Source organism: Nansenia antarctica (genome assembly GCF_963989245.1).
Source record: "Nansenia antarctica genome assembly, chromosome: 2".
NCBI classification, from domain to species: domain Eukaryota; kingdom Metazoa; phylum Chordata; class Actinopteri; order Argentiniformes; family Microstomatidae; genus Nansenia; species Nansenia antarctica.
Window position 1 is genome coordinate 75,324,575 of NC_137675.1, and position 12,294 is coordinate 75,336,868.

Sequence of the window (12,294 nt, forward strand, 5' to 3'; positions counted from 1 at the left end):
AACTTGGTATACATACCTCACTCAAAAAGGTGGACAGACACGAGGCACAGACATCACATTGGTATTCTTTATGGGGTCTATCTTAACTTATGTTCATAAAGGCAAAACATAACAATAGAGCTTTGACAAGGAGGGTGTATACCTGCACATACAGTACTGTATGGCCCATAGCAGCCTTAATACATGACTCAAATGTGAATTGTTGAAACCATGTTAACCTTTAAGGCTTTTGTAGAGTTACTTGGCCACTGTTTTAATGTACAGTACTGATTGTAAAAAGAAATGAAAGCAGAAAAAACAAAAAAAACAATGATAAACAATGTATGACATTCAAAAGATGTGCCATATACTATAAAAAGAAAATGTAGGCACCACTAACTTTTGACTAAAGATGGCCAACTTCCTATATATCTGCTTCTATGAAGGAAGATAAGGCAAGAGTAATAAAAGAAAGATTCCCACAGTTATTAGACATACTACATTTCCACAAACATTCAGTTCCTCACACATGCACAAATATATAGAACAACGTTCTTTGGTCATCTTATTGAAAGAAGAAGCACACATCCACAAACGTTGAACAACAAACACCTTGGTACCATGAATACAACATTCGTCCTCTGGAGAGTATACACAACTTGGTATACTCAAGGTTCTGGGGTATACACAACTTGGTATACTCAAGGTTCTGGGGTATACACAACTTGGTATACTCAAGGTTCTGGGGTATACACAACTTGGTATACTCAAGGTTCTGGGGTATACACAACTTGGTATACTCAAGGTTCTGGGGTATACACAACTTGGTATACTGGGTGGGCAGGGGTGCTTTCAATTGCTGGGACAATTGAAAATTGTACAAAATGGGAGCTGCTTAAAACCTCACTGACCCTTCTTTAGACGGGCATGGGCAGACCCATCTTTCTTCCTTGGAGCACTGTTGAGAAACGGGAGGGAAAGAGAACAACAAGGTCAACGGGATGTTAAAGGTAAACTAAACACTAAACACACTAGTGGTGGTGTTCCCAGGTGGGATTTGAACTCATGACCTTCTGATCACCAGTCCAACTCCCTATCCACTGCCACCACCACTACCACTACCACTACCCCAGTACAGGTTGACACCCTACCAACTTCTCCCAGGCTCCTCATACTACTTACCCCTGGTGACGTAAAGGTAGAAGAAGTCGCAGTAGAAGATGGTCTGCACCACACCGGACACCACAGCGATCTGGTCGAAGAATCCCTCTGTGTGGTAGCGCCACACCCAGTTGGCCAGGTACAGGGCGCGGTAGAGACCCAGGAAGAACAGGTAGTGGGTGGTGATGGACTCTGCCTCCCCGGTCTTGGTGATCATGAAGAGCTGGGGCAAGATTGCCACCGACTCCAGGTAGATGGAGAAGGTCCACAGGATCTACACACCAAAGGTAAGCATGATATTCAGGGGTGTTGGTATGGTAAGGAGCCTTACTGTCCTCCGTAATGAAATCCATCAGGGGACGTGTATATGTCACATGCGACATCTCAGACACCACTGGGCCAATTTTGATGAAACATTTACAAAATTACACTGATTGGCCCAAGGGGGATGTTATAGTAACAACTGAAATGTGTGAGCTATAGTTAGAACTCAGTATAAATGTCCCTTATCATCCTTGGCAAGGCAAGGCAAGGCAAGTTTTTTTGTATAGCACATTTCATACAACAGGGGCAATTCAGAAGTGCTTTACATACAGCATTAAAAATACAGCAAGAGGAGAATAGTAAGAAAATTAAAATGACAAGAATATATATAGAGAGAAAATAAATAGATAAACATTTAACAAGATAATATACAATGAATAAAAAGATAGATAAAAGTGTTATGTCTCTCAGAGAGATAAACCTCTGCACCTTGTATAAGTATCCTACCACGATACAGGAATAAGGTCGCAGATTATCACAGGTAGTGGGCTGCACGTATTCATATTTCAAGACGTCAGCTCCGACCTTGACATTTTTAAAACTATTACTGCATCTATATTCAACCACTATCCTTCCCGATACCCCGTGTGAGATTACAGGTACTGCATTCATATTTCAAGACGTCAGCTCCGACCTTGACATTTTAAAAACTATTACTGCATCTATATTCAACCGCTATTCTGCCCGATACGGCATGTGAGATTGCAGTGTAAAATGACACATTTGATACTGCATCTGTATTCAACTGCTATCCTGGCCGATACGGTGTGTGAGATCGCAGTGTAAAATGACACGTTTGCAAACACATTCGGCCTAAATTTACAGTGAATTCACAGCAGCTGGATTATGGACGATTCAGCATGTTTCAGCCTAAACTCATAACTGCTGCAGATTTAAGAAGTAAAAAGATAAAACATTTAATAGGATAACAGATAACGGATAAGACATAGATAGAGTGTTAGTGATCATTCATAACTGGTGCAAAACATGAAGGTTTTTAGCTTAGTTTTAAGCATTTTTAGGGTTTGAGCCTGTTTGATTTCTTCCGGGAGTTTGTTCCAGGAGCACAGAGTGATTGAAAGATGCTTCACTGTGTTTTGTTTTCACTCTTGGAATGATTCGTTGATTTGTCTCAGCTGACCTTAGGGGCCTTGCTGGAATATAGGGTGGGAGATCTGATAGGTATTTTGATCCAATTTGTATGCAATTTAGGGATGGACGGTTTTTCGGTTATACCGAAAACCGGGGTTTATAAAAATAGAAACGGTTTTTTATCAAAACCGTCTGAAACCAGATTATTTTTTTATTTTTTTTATTTTTTTTACATTTTATCAAGATATCATAGATTGCTATATAATACATGCCTAGAGTGTGTACAAGAGTGTGTGGTGTGTGGTACGTTTTCTATTCTATTGTATATTCTATGTTGTTCAAAGAATAAAACTGGAACATGTCACATGTTTGTCGTGTGTGAAAATAACAATGATACAGTCTGAATCTGCCGCGCAATGAGTGAGAGGTTTGGTCAGTTGTGAAGAATAACTGAGGATTAATATCTAATTGGGATTATATTTAAGGGTAACGAATCACTCTATGGGAAAGATAGTTGCCTTCAGTTATTGGTAGATAGGAAAGTTTTTTTTACAATTACTCGCTTACATTTAATAAGATCATTTTCGCTGCTCTCTGTAAAGCGCATTGGGTCACTTTTGTGAGAAATGCGCTATAGAAATAAAATGTGATTTGATTTGATATCAATCAATCAATCAAACTTTATTTATGTTCTATAGCACAAATCATGCATTGAATGTAACTCCAAGTGCAGTATTTACTAAACCACAATATAATAAAACAAGAGCTATACGGATCAAGAGTGTTTGTGCACAGCGCCACTGTGTGTGAAGGCGCTACTGAAAGTGATGACAGAACGCATGTCTCAGAAGATACGCGGTCACTTAGTGACGCAAAGGTAGTTCTGTATTTATCTCTATCTGTATTAGTACATTTATTTTGAAAGCTCTATTTTGACAGCTCTACCATGGGCACTTTTATTTTGATGGGGCATTCTTTGTTGATTGACTTACGACAGTTCAGGACGAGTCAGTCTCGCGGCATGTGGTTTTTATGAAAAGCTTTAAGTATGTTCACTGCATAATTCTAAGTCTAATATTTCAGTGATTATTGAGCAGTATTCAAATATTTAAATACATTGAGCAGCAGCTGAAACTTTGTCTAAGAACCAAGATATTGAGAAAGCAGTTCATTCAATGAAGACGCTGTTCCAAGAGATGATCTTCCGTGCAGGCGTGCACCCTGGATCAGCGGGAGCTGGTGTGTTAAGTGTTCATGTGTTTTCATGTATGGTGTAGCTTACAAAAGTCTGCCTTTCCACTTATATTTGTGAAACTAAGTAGCCTAAATGTGTTGCGACTGTGCTTACGGTGTTTTAATGGTGTTCGACATGAGTGTATTGTAGCAGTAGGGCTCAATTATTAGAAATTGGCGCTCTTTCTTTCTTTCTTTTTTTTTTTCTTTTTTTTCGGTTCACCGGAAAACCCCGGTTTTAGTCTTTGACGGTTTTTCGGTTTCAATAATTGGAAACCGTCCATCCCTAATGCAATTAGGAGTACTTCAATTCAATTCTCTGAGAGACTGGTAGCTAGTGTAGAGATCTCAGGTTTGGTGTAATGTGTTAAAATGTCTTTGTTTTTGTTAGGACCATAGCAGTGGCGTTTTGGATGAGCTGCAATTTACGAACAGCTCCTTTAGATAGGACTATTAGTAGACCATTACAATAATCAAGTCTACTCGAAATGCATGGATGACTTTTTCAAGGTCTTGTTTGGACATGAAACCTCTCATTCTTGTTTACAATTACACAAAGATTTCTGACCTGTTTTTTTGTTTGAAGAGAGAGAGAATCAAGTTTTGCACTGACTTTTGATCTTTTGTCAGGTGCACCGAATACAATTATCTCTGTTTTGTCCTTGTTTAGTTGGAGGAAGTTTTGTCTCATCCAGGCGTTTATTTGTTCAATGCAATTACAGAGATTGTCGATGGGACTATAGTCGTACGTTGAGAAAGCTTTGTAGATTTGAGTGTCTTCCGCACAGTTGTGGTAGGCAATATTGATCTTTTTTAGGATGTGTCCCAATGGAAGCATGTAGAGATTGAATAGAAGGGGGCCAAGGATTGATCCTTAGGGAACTCCACATGTCATATTAATTTGGTCGGACACAAAGTTGCCAATGGAGACATAGTAGTTTCTGATCTGTAGGTAGGATCTAAACCAGTTTAGGACAGTGCCCGAAAGTCCTACCCAAGTTTTTATTTATTAGAATGTTGTGGTCTACAGTGTCAAAGGCAGCGCTAAGATAGTAGTACCAAAACTGAGATTTTTCTGGAATCGTTATTTACACTAATGCCATTTAGGACCTTAATATGGGCTGTTTCAGTGCTATGTAGGGGGCGAAAGCCTGATTGAAAGTCATCAAAGAGACCATTTAGGGTCAAATAAGTTAAGTTGTTCGTGGGCAGCCATTTCAATTATTTTTCCCATACAGGGAAACAGTGAGAATGAACCTAACTCCATTGCCCACATTGTACCCCCTCATTATATTCATATGCTGTGATGTAGTAATAGGTACTGTCATTCCTATAGGACAATCTGAGTCTCCATTAGTGCAGATGCAACCGTCACGCTTTCTGCCATAAGACAATGGATCCAACAATGATATGCACTATAGCCTCAGACACACAGGACATTAGGCCAGTGGAAGCTGGTGGAGGTCGTAATCAGAGGACAGGCTTATTGTAATGGAAGTATGTAAATCTCATTACAATGAAACCCGTCCTCAGATATCTACCTCCACCAGCCTCCCATGCTTCAGACCTAAAGAGTTTGTTTACCTCCAGTGGAGCGAAGGCGTAATTCTCCAGGAAGGACAGCCCAGCCACAGGCACCAGCAGGAACTCAACACGGAACGAGTCGCTCTCTGAGTCGTTGGTGCTTCTGAAGCGCATGTAGATCAGGTAGACAGTGGCATAGGCCAAGGCCAGGAACACCACCTAGTAGAAACAGCAACAAGGGATTTTAAGTCACTTTTTAGGGCTGGTTTCATGGATGCAGATTAAGACCTATTAAATCCTAGTCTAAAAAGCATCCTCAATGGAGATTTTCCATTGCAAGTATGATTTAATCCTGGACTAGGTTTAAGTCTTGTCTGTAAAACTGGCCCTTAAAGGGTCTCTTATAAAGAAAGAAAAACTCCATGCAACCAAGCTTACACTCTGAAGAAGGTCTCTGGACCGAAACGTCAGTGATCATCAGATTCAGTGATCTTTGCGATAAGCAGTGTTGCATTGAGTTTTTTTTCTTCTCTTTACAGTTTCATATGTTTATTCATACTCTGTTTGCACCTGCACTTACAATATCAGATGTGCAGATATGCTTATTACTTCATTATACAAGACCGGTTTCTCCAATTCTGGTCCTGTATAGTATAGCTAGTGGGGATGTGCAGGCACGGTTCCAGCCCAGCCCAGCCCAGCACAAACACTCCTGATTGAATTAATCATGGTCAAGACCATCAAAAGTTGATTATTTGAAACAGGAGGTGTGTTAGGGCTGTGACAGGGCAAATACCTGTTCACCCAGTATTGTAGTTCTCTTGGACGGAAGATGAAACCTTAGCACAGCTTTAGCTGCTGTGTCACTAACCTTCATAATAGTGTTGTAGATGGAGATAAAACTAGTGAAGAGGTCCAGGTATCTGGTGGTGAAGACTACTGCAAAAAGCACCTGAGACTTCCCAGAAATACCTGCAGGGATAGAATACCAATCATTTCGTAAGACACACACAAAGACAAGTTACTTGTGCCTGCCTGCAGGCTGTAGTAGGCATCCGTGCAACTCTTATTTGCCACGTAACATACAGGTGAGTGATCATGTTTTGAAGTTGGAGGCCAAGTGGTCATCACTTTAAAAGTGATTCACTGACTGTGGTCACAAAATGTTTCAATGTAACCGATTGAAGTTAGGATTCGTGTTGATATGGTTGTTACTCGAGTTGCGACAACAACTCAAAGTACAGTCAATCATGCGACGAGCTGAATACCTTCTAGGGCAGCGCAGCCTTACGTCAAGTACAGTTAGGCATCTCTCATGTGTAGACTTAATGACAGCAGGACGATCATTTAATTAATGTTGTCAACTTATGAAATAGAATGACCAGTCGTCTATAAATGTGATCATATGCAATTTCCTGTGTTTCCAGGTTTGTTTACACATTGATCATAAAAGCGCAGACAGTCATACAGTGAAAGACTCTTGTGGTGGACAGTTAATATTCACCCAGAAGTTCTGTAGCTGTTAGACAACTAGACTCATGTAGAATAAACGTCCTGTGGACATAAACATGGTCAAAACAACATACCAGCACAGGATTTGGACTTCCATATCTTGAGAACCAGAACGATGATAGCAACGAGATGCGACACGTCACCGGCTAGACGAAAAATGTTCATGTTGTCTTGGTGGAATACAAAAACCCAGAAAGTCTGGCACGTATAAAAAAGCGAGGATATCGACTAAACCTATATTACAAAAGTGTGTAATAATGTAAGGCCTCCGACTAATGTAACCTAGGCTCTACTCTTCGTAGAGAACCCGAAATAAAGTTAAATGGTTTTAGAATCCACCGTAGGAAAAATAAAACAATTCCCCCCCCAAAAAGAAAAGTGCACAAATTATCTTTCTTCTTTCGATATAATGCACATGCAGGCTACGATAATAATTTCCAGAAGTTTTTTTTGCATAGGGATTCCACTGCAGGCAGCACTGGTCTGGAGGCGATGGGCTGAAAAACCAATCCTTAGTGGCGGCGGTGACGTGGCTGACAGTTTCAGCAGGATCCGTCTTCCCTCTCAGCCGCTCAAATTACTGCTCGAAATGCATGCGCATGTCACAGTGGGCTGGGTATGGAGCTATTTTAGTGCCATCAGAAATTGAATTGTATTTCACAGATCTGAATTGTATTTATCAGATTGAATTGAATCTGAGCACAAACTGAATTGTATTCGACAGATTGAATTGTATTCAATTCAGTTTTCATTATTTTCAGTTTCTCTAAATACAATTAGTTTTTTCCTCAAAATACAATTCAGTTCTCTAAATACAATTCAGTTTTACTCAAAATACAATTCAGTTCTCAAAATACAATTCAGTTTTTCTCAAAATACGAGTTCCGTTTTAGAGGCACTCATCCGGGGACTCTGGGCTAGGTAGAATAATAGAGCAATCTGTCGAATACAATTCAGTTTGTGCTCAGATTCAATTCAATCTGTCAAATACAATTCAGATCTGTGAAATACAATTCAATTTGTGCTCATATTCAATTCAATCTGTCCAATACAATTCAATTTCTGATGGTACTAAAATAGCTCCATAGCTGGGAGACAATTCTAAAGGTGATGTTTTTCTACAGCAGATGGCGACAAACAGCAGCCAATTGGACACAGAAGTTGGTTACGAGAATGGAGATATTTCCGGATGGCCTGTAGGCTACTAGGTGTATCAGTTATTTTGCAAACCAAAGGGTCATAGTGCGCAGTGACGCACACTCATGGTTATCCAGAGTCATATAGATCTAATGTGTACACTGTGTCATCCCTATCTAACCTCACTGACTCATGATAGCAACTTCTTAGAGCATTATATTTATTTTGATGGCAAAGTAAAAACGACTTTTTGGCTGTATCCAAAGTAGCCTTCCCATCGATCAGCTTGGATGAAAGTGGTTTTATTGAGCTTAATCCTCAAATGTCCAGACAAGAAGTTAAAGCGGGAAAAGGTTACCACATGATTTAACCACAGCTCTGTAGAAGCATGGCTATTCTAACCATATTCGAACCAGGCACTTTTTGGGTGCCTGCCTGCTGTTCTTTGAATACAGTTCCAGTTGGCATCAAGTATTTTTTAACAGTAGGGCTATAGAGTTATTTTCAACCAATTTTAGCCTCTACTTATCGCCCCTAACCCTAACCCTAAAAAGGAACCCTTCTCGTCAAACTGTTCAAAAGGATGATACACAATATGCTTAGCACTCACATGACCACCCAACTTGAGGGCCATGTCATTTTATTTCCATGTTTTGTTTAGTGCTTTAAACTCCGTCTCCGTCTCTCTGATTCAACTCTACATCCTTCTATCTTTATCATTATCTCCTCCCTCCTTACTCTCCAATCCTCTTACATCTCTGAATCATTGTGAAAACCGATCACCCCATTCCTCTCCCTCCCCTCCCTTTTCTCTCTTCTGCATCCCCCACCCTCACTCCACCCCACAGGTCCTCTGCTCCCAAATTCCTGTTTCTGTGCCCAGCAGTTTGATTATAATCAACTTCCTCTGTCTCTCTGTCTGTCACAAATCACAATAAACCCCGCCTCCGTTCATGAAGAACTTAGATTTAAGTCCTGGACTAATTGCCGAGCGGAAACATCTGTAAGGTCCATTCGGACATGGTGTGTGTGAGTGTGTGTGTGTGTGTGTGTGTGTGTGTGTGTGTGTGTGCGTGTGCGTGTGTGTGTGTGTGTGTGTTTACTTGGCCTGCTAAAATGCAACATATATACATGTTCATCTCAACCATTCAGAATGGTTTCTGTACTATTTTAGGTCTAAGGATATTGAAAAATGATAACACTAATGTAGAAAATGAGTAAAACCTAATGCCACCCAATTACCGGATGCACCAGTCAAAAGACATTAAACAACGTTGTATTGATGGAATCTAGATCTACGTTGCTCAGATTTTCTCGGTGAGTGTTTGTAGGGGAAATGAGAGAGACGGAAATTATAGATGGAATGAGAGGGAGAGGAGGAGTGTGTGAAGAGAGGAGTGTACCTGGAGGAAAGCAGCACTGGAGAAAGTTTGTCACTCAGCTGACCTGTATGCCGTCATGAAGGTGTGCCTATCAAAAGGTTATGGGAACTAATCCGACTCCCAGGACTGATTACTGGCTATTAATACACACTCAGGAGTGTGTGGTCATCTTCTTCCCAGATCCTTCTGCAGCCTGCCTAGTCACTCTGTCTCTGACACTCGTCCCCATTCCCCTAGCTACGCCCATCTCTAATTCTTGTCTATCTTTATCAGTGGAGGCTGAGGAAGGTAGAAATCGGAGGACAGGCTTATTGTAATGTATGGAATGGAATGAGGAATGGGATCAACTATATTCCATTCCATGCATTACAAAGAGCCCATCGTCCGATTTCTACCTCCACCAGCCTCCACTGATCTCTAGATATCTTTAATGCTCATCTATCTCTAGAGATATATACTCCTGCCTATCTCAAGCAGTGTCTTGTGTTTTTCCATCTATACTGTATCTTGTCTTCTCTAGCAGTGCATATATCTAACTCTGGTCAATGCTCTATCTCCCATATCTCAAGCATGTCTCTAACTCCACAAACACACACTTCCTACCACATGGTCATCACACTGTCCTCTTTCTTTTCAACATGGGAAAAAAGATTCTAAGATATCTATAAATAAATGCCCCAATGCCAAGTCGATCAGATTCCGATGGAGTTGAGTTTCTGTAAACAGATAGAAGGATGACATCAGAGCACTCAACATAATATTTAGAGTATGTTAGAGAGTAAGTCCAAAGCGACTTACAATCAATACATTTGACTAAGTAAGTGAATCGTCTATCCACTAGTCATAGCAGGAAAAGTACTTGTTTCATGTTCAGGATAAGCTGTTTCATGTACCCTCTCTCCCTAGTTCTCCTCCCCTGTGCTGTGTGATGCTAGAGAGATCTCTTTCCTGCTACTGTTTGTCTGACCCTTGCTAACCTGTGTCCATCATTTCCCCCAGATTTTAATCTCTTTGTTGTGATGCTGGTGTTCTTTTTGTGCTCGAAATAAGACTGTTTTAGACAGCGATTTGGGTTTCTATTGTTTACTAAGATTATTGTTGTCTTCTCCCTTGCACCAAGTTTTTTCATAGTCTACAAGCCATGCAAGAAGCATATTCGTTTTTTCTTTTTACATTTTTAAGGCACGTCATAAGCGTATATGCACGTCATATGCACTTCACTACATAATCTGTCTCTAATGGGACAGTACCAGTCAAAAGTTTGGACACACTAGTGTGTCCAACCTTTTGACTGGTACTGTATATACTACATGTTGCTGCATTATGTCTTCTGGTTTTGTGTTAATTTTTGGAATCATATTTCCAGGGCTATGGTTTTAAGTTGGCAGAGGCCCTTATTCAATCTCATAACTCACATTCTATTTTTCCCAGCTCCTGACGTCCCCCTCAAACCTCTGCCCATCTGCTCTCTTCTTCTATGGTACCTATCCCCTTCCATCCATCCACCCCCTCACTCCTCGTCTCTGTCTGTTGTACGGCTCCAGATACTCCCACTGTACTTTTATTCAATGGAAGAGCGCTTTGAAAATAAGTCCCTTCAGCTGTATCATTTAGAGGCAGAGAACAGAGAGAGCAAACATTTTTTTATGGTTTCCATAGAAACTTCTTTGCTCCATGCCTAAGATTTCTAATATTATTTTTAGCTTGATCTGGAAAAAAGTTTCTGTGTTGTTTCCATTGGGGCTGAGAAACTGTAAATTCTTAATTTTATTTGATATTTTACAGTAAAAACACATCAAGTTATCTGGAGACATTTCATTTCATTTACTTTTTTCATGTTCAAGTTCATGAAGTTATTGCCTGAATATTCAGTTGCATTTCACACACATTTCATGCATAGAGTACGGTATGTTTTCAAGTTATTTAAATTTCTGTTACATTGATTCATATTGAGAAAAACATGTTTATGAGACTACATCAAAAGAATGAGGTTTATGTAAGAGTAAACATGTTTACTGGAAATCGAAATAACAACTTTACCGCACCTTAGAGAATGTGCTGTACTCTTATGTGAAGGAGCGAGGATTAGCACCCCAAGCGTAGAAGGGGTCTGGCAGTGGTGTAGGCAGGATGTGGTGTTTGACCGTGTTTAGAGGCTAACATGCATTGACACTGCTACTGACTGCACTGGGTAAGATAAGGGGTTGGAAGCCCGCCTGACTGCCACTGTGAGTGGGTATACAGATTTGAAAGGATGCAGGTTTGTTCTCCAGAGTTAGTAATAATAATAATCATAATAATAATAGTAATAATGATAATAATAATATCTTGGTTTTATATAGCGCCTTTCACAGAACCCAATGACGCTTTACACATTTTACAGAAAAACTGTCAGACAGCGACAAAACTAAACTAAGGGCCAAAGGTGAACAGATGGGTTGAGGGCTGATTTGAAGGTGTCCAGGGGGGCATTGCAGATCACTGTGGGGAGAGAGTTCCAAAGGGTGGGTGCTGCCACACTGAGGGCCCTGTCCCCGAAGGTTCGTAGGTTGATGCGGTGGGTGGAAAGCAGACCCATGTCTGAGGACCGCAGGTTCCGGGATGGGGTATGTTGGCAGAGAAGGTCAGTTACTGGGTGGCGCAGGCATGGAGGGATTTGTAGGTGAGAGGGAGGATTTTGTACATGATGCGGGACTTGACCGGAAGCCAGTGGAGGTGAATGAGGGTGGGAGGTGATGTGCTGCCAGGGCTTGGTGTGGTTGAGAACCCTGGCAGCTGAGTTCTGCACATACTGGACCTGTCCAGGGCTTTGCTGGGTTTACCGAAAGGACTCCATTGCAATAGTCCAGACGGGAGGTGACAAAGGCGTGGATGATGGTATCGGCCACAGAGTCAGAGAGGGACGATCGGAATCTGTAAATGTTTTTGAGGTGGACGAAGGCAGATTTGG

At 40.9% G+C, this 12,294-nt stretch overlaps 1 protein-coding gene across 1 annotated transcript; it reads right to left on the reverse strand.

The window, feature by feature from the left end:
- Nucleotides 1-74: 74 nt before the first annotated feature.
- kdelr3 (KDEL endoplasmic reticulum protein retention receptor 3) lies at nt 75-7,284 on the reverse strand. Its single transcript, XM_080524215.1, has 5 exons — nt 6,900-7,284; nt 6,185-6,285; nt 5,374-5,532; nt 1,162-1,414; nt 75-937 (listed from the first exon to the last, which is right to left on the reverse strand). The coding sequence occupies exons 1-5, from the start codon at nt 6,988-6,990 to the stop codon at nt 897-899; spliced, it is 645 nt and encodes a 214-aa protein (XP_080380341.1). The 5' UTR covers nt 6,991-7,284; the 3' UTR covers nt 75-896.
- Nucleotides 7,285-12,294: the final 5,010 nt, after the last annotated feature.